Source organism: Lissotriton helveticus, chromosome 7, assembly GCF_964261635.1.
Source record: "Lissotriton helveticus chromosome 7, aLisHel1.1, whole genome shotgun sequence".
In the NCBI taxonomy this organism is placed as follows: Eukaryota; Metazoa; Chordata; class Amphibia; order Caudata; family Salamandridae; genus Lissotriton; species Lissotriton helveticus.
This window is the reverse complement of record NC_136068.1, coordinates 1,908,960,898-1,908,987,789: the sequence shown is the minus strand read 5'-3', so window position 1 is coordinate 1,908,987,789 and position 26,892 is coordinate 1,908,960,898. Positions and strand designations below refer to the sequence as shown.

Below are 26,892 nucleotides of genomic sequence, written 5' to 3'. Positions count from 1 at the left end.
ATTACACATCAGAGAAGATCCATCATTAGATTCCTGAAGTGTCCTTTCAAAATTAGACCAGAATTTTCCTTATGGCTGCAGATCCGAATCGATGATCTGGTGCGTTAAATGTTGTGGTGCTCTCTTTTTGACACTACACATTCAAAAGTTAATATTTCGGGAAGACTAGTGTAGGAAAGAATTGCCGCTGATAGGTTGCCTCTTCATCTGTTCAACATACCCTTGTTTCCTCTTGTTGTGCGTGATGTTGAAATATTATCCTATAAGGAAGAGCGATCCAAGGAACACGCCATGCAATAATCCATGGAAGCATCTGTCGATGACAACCAACACTATTCCCTTTCTCTAACACCGCCAGGTCCTCACAAGCGTGCAGGGTTTTTGTAAAGGCTGCTCATTGAAATATATCACAGTGCCCCCTGTCCCCACGGCCTCACAGTCTCATACAAAAAGCACCCCTCTTAGATACACCTACCTTACTTCCACCACCACATCCTGCATGATGCGCGCCTCATGTCTACGCACACTCACAGCTGCCTGCTGGTTTTACATGTGGTGACGGTGGGAGGGTACTGTAAAAAATAACCCAAGTTCCAGTTGGAGTGTGCGTGTCATCCTATAGTCTATTTCAAGAAAACCATTAATAAGATCGAGTGAAGGACGAGTTTGCAGCCTAAAATCTTTTCACGTCTAAGACAATTGCCTTAATTGATGAAGTTATTATTCACATTTAAACATACACTTTTTATCAGAACAAGAAGAATATTGGAACATGAATGTTTATCAAACCCAATATGTTTTTGTTTGTGATTAAGCAAATTTGTATTCATATTGAGATAAATAGGTTTTACATCACAAATACTAGCTGGTAATTAGAATAATGTTTTCCGCTGGGATATCGATTCTGTTTCGAGCAGATCCACACAAAAGAGATCTTTTAATTTTGAATTTTGTCATTCATGAAATCCCACTGGGAGGCACTTTTTGACTAACACACACTTTTTCAGGCTATCTATGAAGGCCATAAACATTTCCTGGCGGATTAAATGTAGGTGTCTTCTAGGTTCTTAAGATATCAAAAACATGCTAACAAACATGCCATGCTTGAACGTGTTTTTTATTTATTTATTTTAAAAGAAACAGCTCAATTATAATATTGATTATTTTGGCCAGCTCTTTAGAATGTGACGTAAAATTAAAACTTTGTTTTTGCAACATCAGCCGAAATACAAATGAGATCATTAAAACCTAACCAATCGAATCAAGACCCAAATGTATATAGTGAAAAATTCCCAAACCCCACAAACACCTCAAAGCCAGATCCCCAGCCTCTATTCAACATTCTAGTGAAAAGTGAACAGAAATTAAATACCTATTTGTGAAGAAAATCAGAGGGAACTTCACATTAGTATCATCACCCACATTGTGTACCATCCACTGCACCATCAAACACAACCTTCACCTTAACATGCAAATCCAATGATTGGTCTTAATTCATCCTCACTGCACCTGAAGTGTTGAACAGGACGATGTGTTCTCTGAAACCCTCGAGCTGCATAGATGACATTATACAATGAAAGGTGTAATTTCTATCAGCCACCCCCACCATCTGTGCTAAAAGCACCCAGGCGAGTCAAACTTGTTGGAAGAATTAAAATAAATTCATAAAAATATGTTGGTCAAAGGACATGTTTTTTATATTTAGGGGCCAAACAAGCACAACACTACATTTTATTTGTGTTTGTCCTGCAAAAAAAGTGTTTTGATGTCCCACAAAGTGAAGGCTGGAGCATCAGACTGCCTTTGTTTCCCTTCTCTAAATGAGGACTGTTATACATTCTGCACCTCCCTCACCCTAGGATGCCCCCGAGCACAAAGTTTAACAGACATAGGGCCATATGTATCAAGCCAAATTGACTTCGCAAATGGCGAAATTCGCAGAATTTCGGCGTTTGCGAATGCAATTTGGACTAATGGTATGCATCATGGAAATCTGCTTGAAAAATAAGGAATTGCAAAATTTGCGATTCCTTTTTTGCGATTGCATTTAAGGAATCGCAAATTTTGCGATTCCTTTAATGCAATGTCAGAAGCCCAAAAAAATAGAAAATTGGCCTTAAGGAATCGCAAATTACCACCAACTTCTAGTTGGTAGTAAGTTGCGAATTCCTTTCAAAATGCATATTTTTTCATTTTTCAAAGTGCCATGTGACGCACATACATACCCTCAGGGCATGTATGTGCGCAACATGTGCACCCATGCAGATTTCAGGGGTGCAACAGGGTGTCCTTTGGACACCACTGCACCCTTGAAAATATTCTCAATTTGCGATTTGCAAATTGCGAATCGCAAATTTCCCCTTCATTCCTATGGGCCTCCTGGCCCATAGAAATGAATGGGAAATTATTCCTTAATTTCGATTAGCAATTTGCTAATCGCAATTAAGGAATTTTAAGGAATCGCTAAAAAGAAGCGAATTTCTACATACATACCATTTTGCGATTTCTAAATAGCCATTCCTTAAAAATCGCCATTTAGAAATCGCAAAACGTAATGTTGATACATATGGCCCTTAGAGGGCTGTTCGCTAAGGAGGACATTTTGTAGAATTGCAGTTTCTTACAGTAAATGTGCACCTGTGTAGAATTACAATTTTTAATTAAGGCCTCGGGTGTGCTGTTGTAATATTCTGCTGCCTGAAAAAAATCTAAAAAAGAAAAACTTCTGCAAAATTGCTAAATGGCATCTAACATTTTGGAGAATTTTGGGGGTTTCTATGATTACTTTCATGAAATGAAAATCATTTTGGTAAAAAAAAACTGAGTTTTAGTGGGGGTGTTTTCTAGAGAGTTTCCTAAAATGTTCAGTATTATGCATTGATTTTTTAATAAATACAGATATCGTCCAAAATTTCCCACATAGGGGGCGTGAATCTGAATTTTTCCTCTGAACTATTTTTACATTGGAATTTCTCATAATTCTAATAATTTCCTTAGAAATTTGATCCTGGAATCGATCAAAAGCCACAATGTGTTTATGAAAGTGGATATTCAATTAGAAGTCTATAATAAGAGATCCTAAAAGACTGTCAGTACATTTTCTGTGGCACAACACTTTATTCAATTTATTTTTCTACATGATCAGCAATGTAAGCACTAAGCGCATCTGAAGGAACGCTGAAGAAGCGCGCTTTAGTAAGCGGCCATGGTGTCTTCTATCCAGGACACGTAGTTGCAGACCTTGGTGTAGACCCCTGGGTACTTCTTCTGAGCACATCCTCGGCCCCAGGAGACCACCCCCTGGAGCTCGCCGTTGCAGACCACCGGGCCACCGGAGTCACCCTGCGGGATCGAGAAATTGTTAATTTTATTGCAATATCCCAACAATCATTCATATCTTTGTGATAATCCAACACTTTCTGGGTCTCAGCCTGGCAGTCATGCAATTGTGTGTGATAGCAGGAAAGCAAAGCTTGTGCGTGTACACTTCTTTGATATTGTCTCTAGAAAATCAAACTGGTATTTCAGCAAAGGCTAAAAATGACATAATGTTGTTGGAATTTGCATAGTGGGCAGTTTGTCATTAGTTTTGTCTTGTTGCATTGTCAACTGTTTAGAGGTGCCCCTGCATGCGATTGTGGGATGTGCACAGCAGGCCGGAGTATGGTCATCGAGTGATGATATGCTCTTGATATTGTGTCTTGTTGGTCTCTTGTCGGGTGATATGGTTGGGGTCAATGGGCTGTGGATCTGTGAGTTTGGTTCCTGGGAGGTCCTCCATAGGACATTTATAATTCTCCTAGAGGGGCAACATGTTCTATGTGTTGTGATTATAGATGGTCTTCAGATCTGGCCTCAGGCTTTAGTCTACATAGCACATGTGCAGTAAAACAAATTTGAAGGGCCTTAAAAAACTATTAATTGATATTTTCTATTTTAAGGGTGACAGCATCACTGGATGTTTGTCCAAATGAGCCAGTGGGTGAAAAACTGAAAGTAAACAATTAAGGAAATTAAAATTAAATTGCATGGACTGGAACTGAGGCAGTAACTCTCTTCTGGTGTACACAGCGTGAAGCCCATGGATTAGCGAGGCTCTTTTCCTAAGGTAATTTCAATCAAATCATTGGTTCTTTGTAATTTCCCTACTTAAACTACTGTGGACCTTCTCCAGAACTTCTGCAGAGTTGGCATTTGAGGGCAACAAATGAGAGATACATACAATACAACAGGGAGCCCAGCAATGGTGCTCTGTTCCCCGACCACTGTACCCATTGTATGTACATTTTGAGTCCAATATTATGAGAAATAAATCTATCTCTAAAAGGCCTATTGCCAGCTTGCAGTGTAAAACCTGGCATAACCTTCTGGGCTATAGCTGCATGCCTGCACTCCCACACAGGTTACTTGCTGCTACCTCGGTACATCGCATGCAGTGCTGCCACTCCACGCGCTTCCAGTCTGCACGGTTGTTATCCCATTTCTATCCTGCTTTCTGTCTGGAGAGTTCTCTGTATGAGAGTCTTGGAAGCTTGTGGCAACTGCCCATGTGTCATACTAAGGAATGTCTATGACACTTACATGTGAAATTGCTCAAAGTGGATGTAAACCTGGATGCCTTTTGTGATGACACCCACACACCCACACACACACCCACATCCACACACACAAAAGTAATTAGCTCTTTACATTTCTAAAGGTGAGGTTCTTTGACCAAAGGTTCTCAGCTGTTTAATTGGTTAGTTATAGAATGCAATACATTGAGAGAAAAGTGATGGTCCACATACTCCCTAACCTCTTACAACTTAGAAGTCAGATCCTTTGCAAAGATCGCGACCACCATCAGAATGTGCAATGTCTTCTGTCAAGGTTCTTGCAGGGGTTTATCTATTGTAAATTGATTGTCTCGCGTGCTAGTCTTAATGTGCATTGAAATGTCGTACGCAGCCACATTCATCCAGCACACGACTCCAAACCCTAGCATGGCATGGTTTTCTTTCATGGGAACATTGTAATAAATGTATGTGTGAATCCTAAAATACTTATATTGCTGAGTTTAAAGCAAGTGATGCAGTTTACTGGAGACTTAAATTTCAAATGCATTGTATCCCATTTTTCGGAAAATGTGTTCAATTGCCCTACAGAAGATTTTCAGGTTTTTCTTTTTATTACTTTCTTTTAAAACACACTTTGGTTCCTGTTAATAAATGATATTCAGCTTGGGTCTGTTAGCATGTGCCTTACATATCTAGTTTCAGCATTTGGACCATTTGTGTAGTCAAAGACCTTGATAAGTACTTTCCAAGATCACAGATTTTTGCTTTTTTTTAAAGTCGAGAAAGGAAGGATAGTCCTCACTTTCAGCCGTTTAACTAGTCTCCAGTGGCCCAGGTAATTGTCAACTAGCACATTTATTGATCAATACTCTCCATGCTCTTTGCTCAATTGTATGTCCACACTAAGCATGGGCGGATTTTGCTGATTCGCAATCCGCGAATTTGCAGATTTGCGTATTTGCGGATTGCGAAAATATGCAAAATCCGCAAAATCTCGCGGATTTGCGTATTTTTTGGGGGGGGGGGTGTGTTCGCACGGGTTTCTGCAAGTTCGCGAGGGTTTTGTACAATTTCGCAAATTGCGAACTTACTTGTCGGGTCGCCAGTTTTGCGAACTTGTTGTTTCTACGTGCCCAGCCTGTTTGCAAGGCTTTATTCATCACTGCCAACCTCTGTCACCACTGGCACTCTCTTTGGTCACCCATGCCATCCTCTGGCTCACCCATGTCACCCTCTGTGTCATCACAGCACCCTCTGGTTCACCAGTGTACATTATTGGGGCAAAGCAAAGCACTGCCATCCTCTGTCAACACTGGCACTCTGGTTCACCCATGCCACCCTCTGGCTGGCACACCCATGCCACCCTCGGTGTCATTACAGCACCCTCTGATTGACTAGTGAGTGTACATTATTGTGGCAAAGCCAAGCACACCTGCACTAAGTTTTGCAAACAACACCACCTGCCCTGCCCCAACTGACATTAATGAAGGCTGGCACCTGCTTGTCTGCTCCCTTTCCTTTTTGTTGCAATAACAGGATGCAATGGCATACTTGTAACTATTCTGTGACTGTCAGAGCAGGGTCACACAATAGTTGCAAGTAGGCAACCGGATTCTGGAGGGCCCCTTCAGGAAACACTACAGGTAAATGGTTACAAATGATGAGCTCGAACTTTTGCACCTGCTCGTTGGTTTTGCTTTTGCAAAACTCGTTTTTCGGTAATTTCGCCCTATTCGCGAGGCGCGGCGTCGTGCGAACTCGACCGTGGAAGCCGCGAACTCGTGCGAGTTACCCCAAGGTTGAGTATGGGCGCCGCCATTTTGTTTGCGTGACGTATTTCCGTTTCCGCCCGCTTGTAATTTTTGTACTTTCGCGAGTGCGAGATTGTTGCTGCCCGCGCCGCGGCCCGCGAGCAGTGCGAACACAAGCAAAAAATCCGCTTCACACGGATTTGCGTATTTTCGCCACATCCGCGAGAGTTCGCGGATTGCGGATTTACCGAAAATACGAAAAATCCGCGAGCGTAACGGATTTTACGCCCATGCTTAGTCCACACCTTTTTAAGGTTTCCCACGTTCATATTGGGAGTTCAAACTCTTTTTGTAAAGATTCTGTACCCTCCCGCAGTCCATGAAGACAAAAGGGTTGATTACCTGGCAGGAATCCTTGCCGCCTTCCAAGAATCCGGCGCAGATCATGTTTTCGGTGATCTGGAAAGGGTAGGCGTTGTCGCATTCTTCATCGGTCAGTATTGGGGCCATCAAACACTGAAGGACGTCGGGATATTTACCTGGAGAAGAAGGTGATGGTGTGGAACACACAAACACACTCAAATAAGATTATAAAATCTCTTGTTTACATTTGCATTGTCAAATATGAGAGTACAAAAGCAAAAGTAATATCCACTTCTCATTATTAAATACATAACATTTGATAATTAGCATATGCAACAGCTAGTGAACAGTATGTGGCCCCAACTTTCTGAACTCATTTGAAGAAACCTTGGCGCAAGAAAGTTAGAATGGGAAATACAACCCTGGTTTAAATAAAAAGAAGTACATGACCAGAAACCTAAGTTAGAAACACTGGACATATCTAATTGCACAATATGGAGAAGCAAACATGAATAAAGGGTCCATGATCTATTTACATAAATGGACAATAATGTGGAGGTAACTATGGAGCTACAGACAATAACAAACATAAGATATGAATTGGTGGTGGAAGCCAGAACGAGAGAAGAAAAAACGGATCTTATCACTGTCAGAAAATTAACAACTTGACCATGAGAGCAATTTGAAAAGTGCAGAGACTCAGAACTATTATCCAGAGAAATATCTGATCCCTGGTAATTGGCAATGTGATCATGTAAGATACTTGGTTATAACAATGGTCGGGAAATGTTACCAAACACAAATTGCTTTTGGGTCAGACTTTGGTGGGTGGAACCCAAACAGCTGGGGCAGTGCAGCCCTACCATCACCTGGCCTACCACAATGCAAACACCAAGTTTAGACTTGGGCTTTTGGTGAAACTGCAGTGCCAGCTTGCTGCCATCACATATGTGCCAGTCAACAACTTAAAAAAACAAATTTTGTATGTATTTCAAATGGAAGTACATTCTGGCAGCATCATTTTATACAGACAAGATGGAGTCGTCATCTTATTGGCTTGCAACTCCTTACACGCACTGCACCAATTGATATCAGGGGCCATATTTAAGAACATTTCACGCAACACAATGCAGTAAACCACCTTGTTGAGCTGCACTGTGTGAAAGGAGAGGGCATGAATGTGCCATATTTAACATTATACGGCACATTCCTGCTCTCTGCTTGTACAGGCTCACAATTCGCTGCCGAGTGCCAATGCAGGCACCCTTACACCATGGAGCAAGGGTGCCTGCATTACAGGCAGGCTTGTTGTTGTGCAGAAAGGGACACCTTCCTGCACAAAAGCAATCCTATGAAGCATTCTCTTCTATGTGTGCTGTAGAATGCAGCACACATAGAAAGAGAAAAATGAGGAGAAATATAGATATTTCTCATTCTTGAGCCGTAGCATTCAGAGTCATTCACAGGTCTACCAGTATTGGAAAATATGGGAATACTTCAGAATCCACGGGTGAATGCATGGGAGCACCTATGCTCCACCCATGGAACACCTCCCTGGGGTACAGTTGTGCAGCCTTGCGTTACTTCAGACTTACCAGGTCATGCAGGGGCAAATAAGTTGTCCTCGCTTGGCTTGGTAAATCTCATCCAGGTTTTGTGTCACCCTTGCACCCCCTGGTGAGGCGAAAGGGGGACACAAAACATGAATATATGTCCGTAGGTGTTTATAGATAGGCTCTTCACTTTCTATATTATGTCTAAAGCTTTCCCAGTGTAGTTATGCAAGAGTACTCCAGCTTCAATATTCCAACCATCCTGGTGTCACCAGTTTGACTCCCCCAAGCTGTCTATATTCTCATGACCGCAGCCCGGCTCTCCCCCATGAGGCCGTATCATTCTCTTTCCACCGCAAACCATTTGCTTATTTCTAGCCAATCATTACTTCAGGCGGTGACTCTATCTTCTTGAATTGTCTTGTTCCCTCAATGCTAGATAATAACTGAGTCTGGTTCAAATGTCATTGGGACACACAGATTGGGCATGATATTGAGAGCATGAGAGAAGCACAAAAATCTGTTGTATTATTAGAATACACCAAGAACCCAAGCCACCGCTTTATCATCAGCACTGGACCCTTAACCCATGTCATTGCTGATCTCAATTTTTCTAGCAGCAAAGTTAATGCCACAAATTGACTTGTGCTTGTTGGTATCTACTCAACATAGCTTCAATAACGGTTCCCTCTCATGTCTTTTTAGCCATGCCTTTGAAGTTTGCTCGAGATATTGTAGCGGATGTATGACGGTACGACGCGTGCTTTTACAACGCGTCTTTTACAAAGCAAGTCGTAACCACGACTTGCGTTGGGGGCGCGGATAGTAAATATTATAATTTACTATTCCAACACCAGTCCCCGTGGATACTAGGGAAGGTGTTGGAATAGTAAATTTACTATTCTTTATCCTCTAGCGCCCTCCAGCGCAAGTCGTGGTTACGCCTTGCGTTGTAAAGGACGCGTACTAAAAGTACTGCGGAGTAAAATCTGCGTCGAAAAGGATGTTCTCCTATTGTAGCATATAGTTTCTCCTTATATTTATGAACGGCGGGTCTATTTCAGGATTCAACCACGCATTGCCATTCCCATGACCTTCAGTCTCAAGAACATTGAACTGCCCACTGTGGCTACATTCAACATGCCAGAGTCCTACTCAGTCTACCAACCAATGGAAAAAGCAGTTCTGCCATTTGTTATTGAGGTGGGGAACTAAGGGGCCGTTTGGGAAACTATAGATAGCTGAAATACTTCCCTTTATTGCCCAAAGTAAATATGTTCTCTTCAACAGTCATTTTCAAATAGCTTCTCAAGCTTTTGAATTAAAGAAGCATTGTTCCAACTTTTTGACAAATTACTTTATCATATTTTTTCCAGATAGAAGCACCTATATTAATGAAAATGACTATTAAAATGTGAAATGTACAATAGTTTCCAGCATACACCATCTAATGGTTGAATAACCTCTACCTAGAAAATATTATCAAATCCTATATTAACATTAGGGAGAAATTAGTAATTTCTGTTTCCCCTACTTAAAAACAATATCCCTTCAGATATTGAAAATCAAGCATCATTTGTGCCAAGGAAGATACATGGGAAATGCAATGCCCTAAAAGACCTAGGTTCAAAAAACTGCAATTGTTCCTAAATGATTGGTTCATCAAAAAGAATAAACCTTGTTCGACCAGTAGGGAGACTACTTTGAAGATTGAGCCATTACCAAAACCATTGTTAAATTGAAGACAACCATCTACAAAAATTAACCTGCACCCATTGCCACGTCAAGACGTGCAACGTGTTTCGACCATGCAATGCCAATGACTGGTAGACCTGGTGATGATTCTCTGTTACTGTGCTCCTGTCACTTATTGTCATGTTGATTGTTATAAAGTTTCCCATTGCCACAACTCCATGGTCATTGAATATAAACTTATAAAATTAATAAAGCAATTAAAACGATCAAAATACAAGATAAGGGTTTCTATAATGTGAGACACTTTAGCTGCAAAGATGTTGAGAAATGTGTTATGTCTGCTACACTTTTACTCACTGCCGCTGCTGAGGGTGTTGCCCCATCCAGAGATCAGGCATTCGGTTCTGGCCGTGGCGCAGCTGGTGGGCAGGGCGACCGCCTGGATGCGCGAGCTGAAGGTTGCGGGTGCAGACAGTTTGATCAGCATGATGTCGTTATCCAGGAGCCTGGAGTTGTACTTTGGGTGCCTGATCACTTTGGCAGAATTGATAAACAATTCATTGCCTTCAATCACTTTGATGTTGTGTTCACCAAGTCTGACCTGGATACGTCTGTCGCAGAAGAGGAACAGGATAGTTTTCAGTAACTCAGATTACATTTCTCATTAAACTTTGACAGTGATTGCTTTTAAAGTACTGATCTACTTGCAATGAGAACAATGTGTCCACATCTGCCAAGTTATCACTTCCTCTAATTCTCCTTGTCTGGCCTTGCAATCTAAGCTGTGCACTGTCTGATCATTTTAGGGCTTTCATTCCATACACAATTGCCCTTCATCAGATTTAGCATAATGCAGCAATAGTACATTATGTATGTGGTATTTCTGCATCATAGCACTGAAACCCATAATCGCAATTTGTTATCACAAAAGTAGTACTATTTACACAATTGTGGAATCATTGCTGCAGCACACCAGCCTCTATTTGTTTGCCTTGAACATATATGGAGGTAAAACTGAACAGTAAAGTATTCCTGCCCAAGTGAATTCCCTCCAGATTAATGTGCAACTCCAGCCGAAGATGTCTCTAGGAAGTTGGCACATATTCTATGGGTCAGAGATGGATCAATAGTAAATAGAGTAATTATGTACTCAGGCACCTGGGACTGCCCCTGGTAGCTCTGCACAAAGCACTGGACATGCTCTGACCTGGGGTAAGAGGGCTAGAAAAAACACTCAAGGCTTAGCCATTGGATCTGAACAAGCAATTTAGTGCAAATTCAACTTTGCAATTTTAGTAGTATAGATATAAACATACATTTAGTGAACTTCCATGGATAACGGAACAATGTGCAACATTCTTTAGTTTATCCCCAATGACGTTAAAAAAAAAATCTTGCAACTTTACCTACATATCCCAAGAGGGTTGACCTCTTTTGATGACCTCTTCCTACAAACTTGAACATAACTGTATATACTATTTTGTCCTGCTGCCATAGCAAGCAAAAGGATTGTTTGTAGGGTCCTAGACTTTATTCATTTTAAATAGCCCTGGGTAGCCACTTGGTTAACTGGTGCGTGGCAGTATTTGAAGAAAAATGACTATGCCCCATTATTTCAGAGCCTGCTTCCAATGCTGCCAAGGTGAGCACTATTGTGGAGGCTGTTTGTGGGAGGTGGGAGGGTGCTGAGCTCCTCAGCACATGCTTTCTCTTCCTCTGAGGATATTACAGCATTGTCCAAGTCCTCGCAGGATTTCTCTTCCTCCCAATTATCCTCTCTCTTAATCTGATGCCTCAGGAGGTACAGAAGCACAGAGCATCTTGAAACATTCTAGAGTGCATATCCTCCCTTTCTGAGATCATTATTGGCTAGGGGCTATATAGAGGAGGAGGACAAAAACCCAGAGGGTTGTCAGGGTGGCACAGTAAACGTTTTGCATTATTATCTTTCATACACAGGCCACTTCTTTCTTGGGTCTGACCAAGGCAGTCCCCACAGTCTTTTGGTCTTCAAAAGCCACACCCCTTGGTACTGAAGGACTGTGCCAGACCAGACCTGTAAGTTACTTAGGCTCTGATTTATAGTTTGGCAGAGCATGCCGCGTCTGCTAAACTCTCTGTCCACCCGCCAACTTAGGGCTAGGTGGACCAACAGCACTTTGAAGATAGAGTCTACTCTGTCTTTGTCACCCAGTTTGCTCCGTTACCCATGTACTTTATCCTTCATACCAATAGAGTTCAAGGTAATTCATCCAAACGTCCACTCACTCAATTTAGAGTGACAATCGGATTACTTTGTTTTGCTGTGAGTCAGAGTGACAGCAAAAATTAAAAAATGACCGCCACGCGATTGGAAATGAACTTCCATGGAGCGGGGGACAATAGATTTGCATTTTTCAAAAACAAAAACACGCTTAGGAGGTTTTATTAGAAAAATGTAAAACCTTCGGAAAGTTTACAGGCCAGCTGTCATGTTTGACAGTAGCATCTGGACAGGAACCACAGTCACACCGGTTCCTGCCTATGTATAGAGATGTCATGGGACTAGCGGATGTATGACGGTACAACGTGTGCTTTCACAACGCGTACCGTTACCACGCAGGTTTTACAATGCAAGTCGTTACAACGACTTACGTTGGGGGGCGCTGGATAGTGAATAGTTTAATTTACTATTCCAACTTCAGTCCCCGTGGATAGTAGGGAAGGTGTTGGATAGTAAATTAAACTATTCCCTATCCTACAGCGCCCTCCAGCGCAAGTTGTTGTAATGACTTGCATTGTAAAACCTGCGTGGTAATGATACCGCGTTGTGAAAGTTCCGTTCTAAAGGATGTTTCCCGGACCAGCGGGCATCACTCCGTTTGATGGATAGAGTAAAGTTTGGGTGGTGGTAAAGGCAGGGTGGTGAACGTTCTCCACCACCCTGTCTGACTTTATTCCATCGGACACACCTTCTATCAGTCCCTTTATTTTCCTCAAACGATTTTTCGGTAACACAAGTATAAGGGGTATCAATGGATGTTTTTGAATTAAAAATTGTTTGGGGTTTTCCATTATGAATCCTTCAGAAGCTATGAGGATACACATAATCTAATGCATTGGTGGTTCTATAGCATTCTCTCTTCCTAGTCTGGCAACACCCACAATCTTACTTTTAACCCTAAATTTCGGATTGGAAACTCTAACATTTTTGCAAAATGTCCTGAGTGATACTTCGTAGGTCCTCGTTTATAGGTCCACGGATCCAAATTCTGCGAATCCGAGTCTAGTGATGTGTTTGTAGTCTTTTTGGTCACCAAGGGGCACAGCTCAATTTGTGAAATGGGACCCTTTAAAGGAAGTTATAAAACTATGATGTTAACTTACGATTCATAGCAATGCGCAGCCGACACCACCCATTCGGGGCTAATGACGGATCCGCCACAGAAGTGGTAGCCGGAATTCAGAGACACCTGGTAGGGGACAGAGTGTGGCTCACAAGTGTATCCCCCGACGATTTTGTCATCATCTTCTAGGGGGAAAGCAGCTGAAAACAAGATTACATAAAACAATAAAAAATTAGAAATCCCACAATGCAATGGAATGAATAGCTATTAATAATAATAATAATAATAAAGAGTTTGTTGAGCGCCTGGTTACACTGACTAGTGTGTCCCCGCGCTGTGGTCATAAGCTACACAGAGGCATCAGGAGTGGGCCGGTAGAGCACCGGGGAAGCGGTGTTCTATGCCTGGAAGAGCCAGGTCTTCAGGTTTTTCCTAAAAGTGTTCTCTGATTGTTCCATGCGGAGGTCAAGGGGAAGAGCGTTCCATTGCTTGGCGGCAAGGTAGTGGAAAGAACGGCCTCCCATTCTCATTCTTTTTATAACAGGGAATTGCACCAGTCCTGAGCCTTGGGAACACAGGGCTCTGGTGGGAGTGTACAGTGTCAGTAAGTTGCCTCATATTTTGCACAGTAAATCACCACAGTCCTTTCTCTCCCACTAGAAAGCTAAACTCTTTGCTAATGAAGAATTTTCAATCCTAAAAACCACCAGATGAGAAGTATTTTTTAATAATTTTTCTGTTTCTGGAATTCTATCAAGCAGAGCTGTGTCACAAGGACAAGTGTAACTCCAGTAATGTATATAAAATAAATATATATAGTTATTGGCTATCCTGAAGATATGTCACTATAGATGGTGGAGGTAAGAGGGATGGAGGGGTGGGTAAAACATGATGGAGTTGCGAAGATCATTGAGATTTAAAGATGCCTTTACATTGTATTTTTATCTTGTCCCATTTACTGTGCATTCAAACACTGAGATAAAATGTCAGTCCTGCTTTTTCTTTAACAAGGAAAAGGATGCTCATTTGTCCTGCTCTTACTGCAAAGTGTGAGGACCTATCAAAGTGAACTATGTGATAATCTTGCTGGTGTGAAAGGAAAGGCTCTGGGGTGTCAATTTCTTCTACCACGCAACAGCATTTCAATACCTAAAAATTAGCTGTACAAATATTTTAAAATAAATGAACAGGTAGGAAAGCACAAATAAAGAGCTTTTTTTAAATTGATGCAATGAGAAGTAAACAAAGATTTTAATAGGATAGAAATAAATCCGGACACATGAACTGGTGATGAGCACATGACACGTAGCCACTCAAAGGCAATTTTCATACATTAACTTTTGTGCATTATATAGTTTAATCGGTCAAAATGTATGTCTGTGCAAATCTAACTGTCATTCCAATGGAAAATGTGCTTTCTTTAAATGACAGTGTGCTCCCACACCATCCATTATTGATATGTTTGTGACATTGTGCACAGTGCTTTAAATGGGAAAAATAAGTGCAGGTACTCATTAAATTGAGCTAGGGGCGTGGCTAGTGGGCGGGGTTAGAGGCGGGGCGAGACATGATGATACAAAAACACTTCTATTGAGCATTCATTGTGCCCTTGCATTGCCCTGGATAGTCGTCTCAAACTTCCCATACGTGCAGATCAACAGCTAAAACCCTGAATGAGCCAATCCATCAACAGTACTTTTATCAATGTCTAGGACAGGAGAGACTCTGGCACTTACACAGGTTGCAGGATAGAAAATAACATGTTAGAAATGTATGAATATAAACAAAATGTGTTAACTTGTTCCACAAAATTAAGGCCAAACACCAAATTTTCATATTTTCTTGTTTTTTAGGATTTGCATCTTCTTAATATTATAATAATTGTAATGTTCCTACTTGCTTGCATTTGAAGCAATCCTTATATATTCAAGAGTGCACACATAAATAATAACATTCCATGGATTTTGTTTTCTAGTACCTGCTGATTCTCTTCCTCTACGAGTTTATCTCCCAGAGACAAACATACACTCTGTATGTGTTTTCACATCTCTAATCTTGTGATCCCTCCTGCACCAGTAGCGGTCGGCAGTAGGTGTTTCTGTAGGGCGGTGACGTGGGCAGGGGGAGGGGCAGGGTGGGCGGTAGTAATGTATGGATTACGGAGTTTTACAGGTAAGTAAACATTTAAATAAATAAAACTAATTTCGTTGCGCGCACTGCATCACATTACAAGAGGCATGCAGCGTCGCTCTGCCAAGCACCCACCCCGGTTTCGCTCCCGAGGACCCAGGCTGCAGAAATGCACTGTAGTGGGAGGGATTCCCCATCTCTGGACCCCCGGGCTCCTCTTATGTTTTGGGACCGACAGTTGTCCTCCGCTCCACTCAGTTACACATTCCACTAAACGACCCACAGATGAGTAATCTGACTTTCAGGATTAGCAACTAATGTGAATTTGTCGTCTCTCTCTTCCATGATCTTGCTCTAATCTGCATCTATGAACCATTTAAGCGCTGCGGTTACTACGCATGCGGTACTAAGCGCTATACGAGCGCAATTAGAATAATATTTCTCTACTCGCTCTTCCGGCTGCCAGCATTCCGAGGGGTTCTGTTAAGGTGTGCGATATTGAGTAAAGCTCTTTCCTAAGATATTAGGTGGGGAAGACGTACCCTCATTCCTGAGGACACCCCTGTGGGTGCCGCTTCCTGTGCCCCCTCTCTTTCTCTTCTTGGTTAAATTGGACTTTGCCTTAATCTTGTGTTATTATATATCACTGCCGCCAGTTCTACGGTTTGCTGTGTTAGTTTAGTGTCCCAGTGCTTTAAATGGGCCGGTACTCACCAGCCGCTTAGGCCATTTTCACCACCTCAACCCTGCCCTTCATGGACTCAATGTCTCAGCAGGCGGGCTGGCGGGGTGTGGGTGGATTTGACAGTCAGACCCCAGTGGGAGGGGTGAAAATGGCTCTTTTTACTGGGTTCCTCCTTGGCCGGTCAGGCACAAGCCCTCGCCAATGTCCCCAAACACTAACAGGAGGACTCAGCATCGACACCTGGCAGGGGTGTGGTTAGGATAAGGAGAGCTTCCATTTGAGCAGAAATGGAGCAAAGGCCCTCTTGCCCTTACGGCCTGCCTCCAATAGGTGCTACAGCTGAATATTATTGACAGAGCGCAAACATGCTGCCAAACAAACGACTCACAGTTGGCCCTCAAACTTCAGTTCAGTGCCCAACTCATCAATCTGATTCTGAGTACTGGTACTCTTCTTGACAGTGGAGAAGTGCCGGTACTCGGCTTGGTAAAAATAACAAGTGCCAGTACTCAGTACTGGTGAGGACCGGCCCATTTAAAGCACTTATTGTGCACCTAAATGCAACATTAACTACAATCTACACGTTTACCAGTCTCTTCCTGAATTAGCATGACAACACTTGTGCTTTCTGTGTTTTTTTTTAGAATTCCTATGAGTTGAGTCATGTAATATTGATAACAGCTTTCTAAGTCTAAAAAGTGTTCCAGCACCGCTGTGTGCCACGAATAAAGTTCTCTGAGAATTACTTATACTCCAAATGTTGGCGAGTGATAACCCTGGACTTGTACATGCCTCAGTTATTGGCACTCATTCCGGTCCTCATTCAAGTCCGTCCTTTTATTCGCCCATTGTTCCACGGTCACACGCCACTGTATTGTCACAGAACTCCTTGGTGACTTGCAATATCCTTAGAAAGTATGGTTCGAGTTACTTTATTCTGTGTATTATTACTGTCTTTCTCTGACTTGGGAGCTTCTTTTGTGGAAATAATGAAGTACCGGAATATGAGTGTCCCCACTGTGTTTTCAAAAATAGAAGAACCACTCTGCCTGAACTGAGATCTCTTGGGAGCTGGGGAGAGGAACTAGCTGGCAGTGGGTGTACTCCAAGGGGTGATGGAGCCCTTTGTCTCACAGGGCAGTGCAGCTCTGTACCGAGGCGTGTGCCAGCCATGCAAGTGCCTCCTTTAACCTTAAAATTCTGATCAAATCACAGAAAATGGCAGAGTGAAGTTTTAAGCGCCATCTTATGTTTTTTTTGTATACAGGAAATATGAATTTTTGCACAAAACCGTTTTGTGCAGCACTCCCAAAGGTTGGTCAGACTATGTTGAGCTTATAAGGTTACCTATGGAAGTATTATGCAATGGAATACACCATCATCATCCTGTTATATGTAGTCAGAATTATTCTAGATTCATTGGTATAATAGTAAGGCACCGTGGTTTAGGGGCTGGTATGCTCTAGTTACTATACTGATGCAAATGTATTATCTACACACAGAGACCTCTTGTTGAAAATTACATTTAAAAAAAAATTAAAGGGAATGCTATGCTGAGCATGGTTAGCTGACTAGAGCCACAAATGCATTCCACAATCGCCTTCCTGGCCTTGTTTAAGGCTTGTCATATGTTAAGGCAAGAATCACTGATTTGTGTACAATCAGCTAGATTCATCAAGCGAAATGCGCTCGCAAAAGGGCCAGCTTCTGAGAATCTGGCCCTTTGCGAGTGCAATTTTTGCATTTGGGATTCATCATCTCAAATGCGAAAATCGCTAATAAAGAATTCGCAAATATGCAAGGATTCGCATTTAAGGAATCTCTATTAGAGATATGCTATTCATGAAACATTTAAAAATAGCGAATTCGCAATTTAGGACCACTATTTACCACGAAGTCAAACCTCGTGGTAAATAGCGAAAACTTAGAAATTGCATGTTACACACACACATGTCCTTTGGACATGTGTGTGCACAACATCAGTGTAAATTCACATTTCAGGGGTGCTACAGGGTGTCCTTTGGACACCCCTGCACCCTTGAAATCGCATCCTTATTTGCGATTAGCGAATTGCTAATCGCAAATGAGGAATAACTCCCCATTCATTCCTATGGGCCTAAAGGCCCATAGGAATGAATGGGGAGTTATTCCTTATTTGCGATTAGCAATTTGCTAATCGCAAATAAGGAATGTGTAGGAATCGCAATTTATTTAGCAATTCCTACATGAATCCCGTTTTGCAAGTCCTTAATAGCGATACCTTATGAATCGCTATTAAAGACTCACAAAACGGCCCTTTCATGAATCTGGCCGAATGTGCTTCAAAGATGACGGGCCGGATCACAAAGCGATCTTGACTGGCTCAACTACATGTCCTTGTTGGTAAATAAGCCATTGTTAGAAGTATACAACTTTTACTACAGTATTATAAAAAAAACATGTTTGTGGAGGTGGTGAAGTGTAACCAAAATATATGTGCCCTATTTGTTTTGTTGCATTTAGTTCTGACAGGGGTGTGTTGATTTTTGTGCCGTTGTGCTTTTGGACTGCTATATTGCTGTTGTTTGTTGGACTGAGTTGTTGTGTTGAATTCTGTTTTGTTCTGTTGTGCTCTGTCATGTTTTAATTGGGTTGCTATGTTGCTTTGTGTTTGTTATTGTCTTATGCTCTGCTGTTTACTTTAGAGATGTCAATAAATGGTACCTTTTTTTCAGCCAAAGGCACACATGACTTTAAATTTCCTGTGATAAACAACAACTTCCCACTGTATAAGGTGGTAAAACAGCGCTGCTACAGCTCTTCAACTATTTAAGACACCAGTCACCACACACCTGTGGCAAAGACCTGACTTAATTTAGGATATTCAGTGCTCACTTTTTGTGATATGGCCCAAGATGTGGATTCATTCTTTGTTTGATGCTCAATATGACTGCTCTCCAAATTCTAAAATGTAAACAATTAATGCCTCACAATTAATGAGGTTAATATGTGTTTCTGGTATACCACTTCTTAATTTTTCCGTCAAAAAGTAAAGATTTGAGGTTTGCTTACCTGCACTTCTCATTGGCTACAAGAAAGGTGAAATGCGGGTCCTACCTTCAGTCTGCTCATTTCAGCAAGTTTGAGTGAACTGCAAATACCGTGCTTTTCAGAAACACAGTGGTGTGGATACTCAGGTGGGCAACCAGCTGGATGAGAACTGGTAGAGAGTCATGAATGAGGCAGATTCCAACCCCACTCTACAAAACGCAAGACTTGCCCTGGTGCATGCTGCACTGCAATGGAAAGAGAGGAAGGACTGAAGGAGGCTGTGTCTGGGACAGCCTGGCCAGCTGGGCTTCATATTGAGTTAGTGAGGCCCCCTCAGTGTGGGCAGCCGAGGAGCCTGTGGTCCACCTCCCTAAGAAAATCCTACTGCGGTCTGTAGCAACGGCTTGGGGGATGTCTCTTCAAATGAACCTCAGTCCCTGAGGAAGCCCCAGGCTCACCCGCTTATAGGGCCGAAACACGACACGCTGACAACTGTCATACATTATACAAAGATGTGACCAGAAAAGCTATCTTAAACCAGTCATCTACCACCACAGCATTCCTCACATAGATATGTATCTGACTCAAAACAAAGTCTGAAAGTATTCCACATTATGAGAGCTTAAATCTCGAATGTATAAAACTGTTTGTTCAGTTTACAAAAAGGGCTAAGATTCATTAAACACACCTTTCTAGTTTCTTACTTGTCAAAAATGTGGGCAATAGTAGGGACAGTCCCTTGCAACTGGGCCCTTAATACTCACAGTAAATAACTCTGAGCATTAACGTGCATTAGCAAGCGCTTATACCCTATTATTAATCACATTAAGCAGTTATGGCGTAAAATAAGCAAACCCAGAACATAGGAAAATGGTAATTCTCTGGAAGTGTGAAGAAACAGAAGCCTGAAGCTGTGAAGGCCCCAGAATACATAATAAAACATTCTTTGTCCAGTCCAGTGTCTTAACTCACCAGCAGCTCCCAGAAGCGCGAAGAGCAGCAGAGAGCGCATGTTTCCACAGAGTTGTTGTGTGGAGGGTTGGAAGCAGACCAAGTACTTATAGAAAACCAACAACCATATCAGGATCTGCCAAGGTCTGCACCAGCTGCAGGCTTCCCAGGAGGCTGGCTAAATTAAGTTGTTTTCGTGAAAGCTAACATCAGCTCAGGTCAAAGGTCGCCCCTGCACATGGGTCATAGAGTTGGTCGTCATTTGCAGCTTTGACAAAATAAAGTATAAGCAGTGATGAAAACAATGTTTCAGCACAATCAAACGTCAATTATGGTTGTGGAAAATATTCATTTATGGGTGTATATCCCATCACAAAACTCTTGAATGGGTTGTTTCATTAGGAGTTTTTTGTATAAGGTCTCATTAAACAGTTGAAATTGTAGCTAGAGTTTACCAGTGTTAGTAAGTGAAGGATATACTATGGGGTCTATTCACTAAATGTATTTTGTGGCATGATTTGTTGTAGTGTAAGTACACTACAAATGTAGTACAAAATGCTATTCACAAAGTTAATCACTATGGGGCCGATTCACAGAACTAATCTGAGTTAAAAATCCTAAACTTACTACTTTTGACTACAATAAATGCCTTTTGTGAATACTGAAAGTCGTAAAGTTAGGATTTTGTCTCAGTTTAGTTGTAGTACAGTTAGGAGTCCAAACTTTAACTACTCCAGAATTATCTCGGGTTAGTCCTGTGAATGGGCCCCTAAGGTTTTGCCTCTGCCCCAGATGCCAGTTCCTACACACATATGTATACATTTTAGTAGTAATTGTGGAAAGGACAAAGGTGAGTGGTTGAAAAACTGGGAATACTTACAGCTAATGGGAGAGGATGTGGAATCAGCAAAGAGGTGTTTAGCCAGTGGGACAGGCACCCTCCCACTAAAAATGTACATCCGTTACTGGTCACAAACTGTCCTTCTAAAGTTACTACATCCCTATAAGGACCTAAAACAACTGTTGATTACTACAGCTCAGTGCTGAAGTACGTTCAGCACCAAATATGGTGAACCACTGGTACTGGCACACATCCCAAAAATAATTTGGGGAGGAACTTAAAATAAAACCTCACAGAAAATAATGCTAAGTTAAATACATTTAAATAGTTTAAAATATAAATAAATATAATTCAATATCAAAAATATATACTAATACATCATATGTATTATTCAATAAAAAATACCTTTACAACCATTTTTTTAATGGTTCAAATTCTAATCTGAAAAATTAAATTGTAATAAACTGTAAATAAATTACTTTTAATTAACCTTGTTCACAACCTATAATATTTATTAATGCATAATAAAACATTTCATGTTTTACTTTAGGTGGGTATGTATTCTTTATGTACTTCTGAAATATTAGTTGTAACTCAATGTAATATATTTAAATTAATGAAAAATGTAAATCAAAATTAAGTTCATAATACTATTTTCTTTTCTTTTGTTCTTTATTGAAACAAAAATAAAGTACATTTGCAATAATATTTAACATAAAAAAATTGCAAATATTTTTGAGTCTAATAAGCTGTTTTCATTTTCCATATACTTTAACTTATGTAGACACAGTTGGGCTGGCGATCAGTGTATGGTAAAGTAAAGGGGAAAATTTAAATGTTTATTAAATACTGGAAATGTCACTAAAAATATTCATATATTAAATATTATGATACATTCACTAGATATATTTATTTTAAGCATAGCACAAAGGCAAACATTGCTACAGTATTATTACCTTAATTTTGAAATAAATATTGAATTGGTTTGAGCATAATGACTTAAATTACAAATATTTTTCAGAGTTTTAGGTGATTAGTTGAGCAACAGCTTGGCCTTTTGCATCAGTGTAGTTGGCCCACTGCAAGGGCCTTTGTGTTGCTATAGGTGGACCACTGTGTGGCACTTTTTTGTTGCTGTGGTTGAGTCTTTTCGTGGCCTCTAGATTTGCTGCATAAGTGCTACTGCGTGACTATGTGCTTTGCGCTATTTAGCCCAAAGAGTAGGAATCATATGTGTTACATAGCTATTTGTGGCACTCTGTCTAGGCTACTGTGTAGGTACATTGGTATAGGTTCGGACCTTGTGTTGTTTGGGAGAGAGGGGTGCATCACGTAATGTACATTTGTTTAGCGATGTGTCAGAAAAATCAATGCAGATGACGAGACCCTGCAATGAGTCTATTCCGATAAGTCTAAATGTAGCTTTCACTTCCTGTTGGCGTCTTTTAGTTGGTTCTGGTGGTGTGGGGAGTTCTGTACACGTTTGGTGTTTTGGGAGCTGTTTCTCATAAAGTCTATGTGTGTTCTGTCCCTGTGAAGTATATTTTGTGCCTAAGTGTTGTGTTTGGTATTTGTTTTTGTATTGTTGGGTGTTTGTCTAATTTGGGGTAGTAGTTATTTAGGTAAAGTTTAGAGTTTAAGGATAAGGGTGGGCAGAACACGTGGAGTTTTCTTCCGCGGAATTCCATAGAGTTACATAAAAACTCTGTGAGATTCCGTAGAGTTCTGCCCACCTCTAATTCCCATTCCTGAAACAGTAACAGGTGAGACTGGGAACTAGGACCCAAGATCAGGCTTGATGCTGCACTGAGTGGCCAGTTTAGTTTTAAAAATCTGGCTGGAGGAGGCAGGAGGTACATACTATCCTATTCGGTCCATGGCCCGAAAAGATGGATTTTATGAAGACGTGTTCCTGAAATTTGGAATGTGAGACGTCTTAGGTCTATGCTTCCATCGCAGTCAACTCTCTTTTTGTGAGAGGCCGATTACTTCAAGGGAAAGATCTTTTAAGAAAGGCGAGTCTCTCAAGGGACAGAGCTGAGTGCCGAGGCTAGAGTCTGCAAGGACATTTGTGAATGCATTTTGCATATATTTTAGGTAGTGGAATATGGTTAACCCCTTTGCCGCGGGGGTATTTTCCCCGCTGTGCTGGGGGCAGGGGGGGATTCAGAAAAGGGGGTGGTGGACAGGGGGGGGGCACGCACAGCGCCCCGGTGCTCGTGCGGAGCTCATCACGCAGCACGATGGCGCTGTGCTCATGATGAGCTGAGCTCGTCACGGCCACACCTGTTCCTTTGGGACACTCAGCACAGCGGGGGAATTAGCCCCGCGTGCGAACGTTGCGGCCGTTATGACGAGCTCAGCTCGTCATGAGCACACAGCCACCGTGCCTCATGACGAGCTGAGCTATGGGGCCACCACCCAGAGGCCTCCTCTCAATGACGGAGAACCAATTTCTTAGGCAATTACTGGGTCTTCCTAGAATCGACCTAGGGATTAGTCCTATTGTAGATGCTTTATTGGCGACGCCTTTGGAGCACATCAGAATTAGCTGAATACAAAGATGAATTGAAGGACGTGTGAGACTCCATGGTGCAGGAAGACTCCCCTGGTTAGCTTACATCCAGAACACCTGTCAGGCTCTAGGGAGGGTAAACATGTGGACATCCCCAGAAGAGAAGTGTCCTATGACCTCTAGGGAGGCACTGCTCAAGTCCTACAGAGAATTTAACTTGGCTCAACAATGGCGGGGGACCAAGCAGGGCTGCCTAACTTCCAGCTTCTTGAAAATAAAGCAGCAATACAGGCTGAAACTGGCCCTAGATTATATACAACTGCTTTTAGCGAAGAAACATGTTCTTCAGTTCAGACATTGGGGTGCACCTGTTTTCGATCATTCACTAATTAGTGGCAGGGCTCCCACACATCAGAGTGTCCAGGGTGTGACCGAGCTGAGGAAACGGAATTCCACGTTCTTTTTTTCTGCCCCTCCCTATGGAAAGACAAGGTCACAGTGGCTACTACAATTGTGCAGGAACATGGGGAGTAGACATTTACAGAGGCGTTTAGGCTCCTTAAGTATGAAAACGACACACCTATTGTGTTTTCCATCTCGAGGTTTTTATACTGAATGCGGTGCACTCGTAGAGCCATCATTAATAAAACTCTAGTAGGAAATTCTTAGTTTAGCAGTAGGTATAATCTACACTTCATTATGTACCAACCAGAGTAATGTGGTATGCACATATTGCATTGTATGTTTACCCTCTCCGTAATTAATTATCCACAGTGGTGTTTTTATTTCTATAATTCTAGCTGTTTTTATCTAGATTTTCTAATACTCCTTTTTACTTTTTAGACAAAGTTAAAGTCTTTTAGTAACAAACAAGTGTCTTAATAGCCATTTGGTATAATATCTGCCACTGATCCCCTTACCTTACCCAATGCTGAAGTCATATATATATATATATATTTCCTTTTTGCACATTGCACTTTATCCAGCCATAAAATCTCTTGACGCCTAATGCAGAAATTATATATTTTATTCAGCTAATACACCTCGAGCAGGCACGAGGGAGCTAATTTGAGAAGGCAGTCAATGCTTGCTTACTTGAAATGTTGCAACTATAAAATACTGAAACAATGTATATAGTTTTTTTATGATGATGTATTATACTATACTGAATTTTGTTAAACACTTTGTACTATTTTGTTTTGCTTTTTGGCCTATGGCCGAAATAAAGTTTTCCTTGACTGACTGACTGGCTTGCCAGCTCTACCAAGAACAAAATCTAGCCTTAAGAAGTCACTCATGAGCTCATACCTTTAGCTGTCGTCAAGGGGTGGGCGGTAAACTCCAGAACACAGCGTTTGGCAGAGTTTTTGCTGAACTCCGCGTTACAAGCCGAGCGTGGAGTTGCCAAACTCTGCGAATTCCGCAGACGAAGCGGAGTTTACCGCAAACCGCTATTCATTGGATGTTTTTTGTGGGTTACATATAGATAGGGATTCTGCCATTGTGGTCATGTCTGGGAAATGGAGAGGAGAGGGAAAACCTTTACAGAGGGAGAAGTAGGTGTTTATCTGGCTGAGCATGCACTACTTGCCACAGATGCTTGCTGCATGAGGAAGGATCATCCAAGGATACAGACCCACGGATCGATGGGTGTGAGTGCAGTGACACATCAAAGGGTGGCCCGTGAATAATGCTCAATGTTGGAGCTCGAACATCGTTGGGTGGGCGTAATTTCCTGTGAGACTGATGTGCTGGACATGATGGGTAAAGTGAAGTATTTTGAGTAAAGTATATGTCTGCATTAGTAACATAAAGTATTTAAGGATGGGCACTTTAACAATAACTGCACACATGTATCTCTTGTCTTATACCTAGGATCCTGGTCCTGAGAACACCCTATGTTGGCTCTCTCGAAGCACTTTGGATCGCTACCAACATGGTATGTTGACCGTCGTGTACAAATACCAAATCAATAATTTGATTAAATTTACTTACTAGATTTCTTTTCCAGCATGCTGATGTTAGGCAGGCCAGGGCTGACCCACCTAAACCCATGGGCTGGACAGATCACTTTCTCATCAAAATTAGTCTGACGGTAAGAGAATCGCCCAACAAAGAAGAGTCAACTCGACGCCTTAAAAGACCATGGCACAAACTTTTAACTAGAGATCTCCACTCCACCCTAGGAGAATTCCACCATAAGGCAAATAAGGATATTAATAGGTTATATGCTGCTTTCCATGACTGGATTACAAGAGGACTTGGCACCCTTATACCAGCCAAATGGACCAAAGGACGCGGCTCCCCCTCTAACCCATGGTATAACGAAACTCTGAAATCCAGGCGGAAACAATGTAAAAAAGCTGAGCGAAGCTGGAGAAGGGAGTACAATGACAGGGATAAAGCTCTCTACCTGTCCAAATTAAAACTCTACCACAAAGCCATTCGCGCAGCGCACGTCCTTCTACGCGAAAGAAATTAATTCCAGCCTATATCCTACCAAAACCATCTTTAAATTGGTGCAAGAACTACAGAGTAGTAGTAACCCAGCTTCCTGTATTACCTCTACACAGCAGTGTGAGGATACGCTATTTTCTTTATAGAAAAAGTGAATAAAATGTATAGTACATTCCCGCAGCACCTTCCCGACCTGCCTAAACCCACTAACTTAATCATTAATGGCATTATGCTGACACTCATACCTGAAATTTCTCATGAAGACCTAGCCAAACTTTGCAGGAAGGTTAAGTCTGGCTCTCCAGCAGATCCCATGAAGCCAGCCCAATTCCTCGAATCTTTAGAATTCTTCATCCCTTCCCTGACCGCGATACTTAATCTCTCCTTTTCCTCGGCTGAGGTCCCAACTGGATGGAAACAAGCATGGGTCTCCCCCATTATCAAAAAGCCCACTCTAGACCCCATGAAGCTAGAAAACTTTAAACCCATCTCGCTGCTTCCTTGGGTGTCTAAACTGGCAGAAGCCCATGTAAATAATGTGCTGTCCCACCATATGGTCCAAAACAACATCCTGGACCCATCTCAAAATGGGTTCAGGCCAGGACATAGTACTGAGTCTGCCCTTCTGTCCACCACTGAACACCTCCGGAATATACTCGATGCCGGTCAGAGTGCTGCGCTGATTTTGCTCGATCTCAGCGCATCCTTTGATACGGTTTCCCATAACATCTTGTTAAAACGCCTTGAGACTATAGGGATCACCGGTCTTGCCCTTGACTGGTTCCGCTCATTTCTGAAGGACAGATCTTTCCGAGTTTCAGCTCCCCCATTTCTCTCCCGGTCCCACTCCATCGGCTAGGGAGTTCCTCAGGGCTCTGCACTCAGTCCATCCCTCTTTAATCTTTATGTGCAGCCACTTGCGGCAGTGGCCAAGGAGTGGGGCCTAATGCTGGTGTCGTATGCAGACGACACGCAGCTGGTCATCACTCTCACTGAAGGCCCCTCCATCTCGGCCACGAGATTTAGGGACGGCCTGGCT

At 42.0% G+C, this 26,892-nt stretch overlaps 1 protein-coding gene across 1 annotated transcript; it reads right to left on the bottom strand.

The window, feature by feature from the left end:
• Positions 1–1,099: 1,099 nt before the first annotated feature.
• On the bottom strand, positions 1,100–20,141 carry LOC144770884 (trypsin-like). The gene is made up of 5 exons (XM_078655676.1): positions 20,062–20,141; positions 13,285–13,444; positions 10,276–10,529; positions 6,710–6,846; positions 1,100–3,342 (listed from the first exon to the last, which is right to left on the bottom strand). The coding sequence occupies exons 1-5, from the start codon at positions 20,099–20,101 to the stop codon at positions 3,193–3,195; spliced, it is 741 nt and encodes a 246-aa protein (XP_078511802.1). The 5' UTR covers positions 20,102–20,141; the 3' UTR covers positions 1,100–3,192.
• Between the last annotated feature and the right edge of the window lie 6,751 nt (positions 20,142–26,892).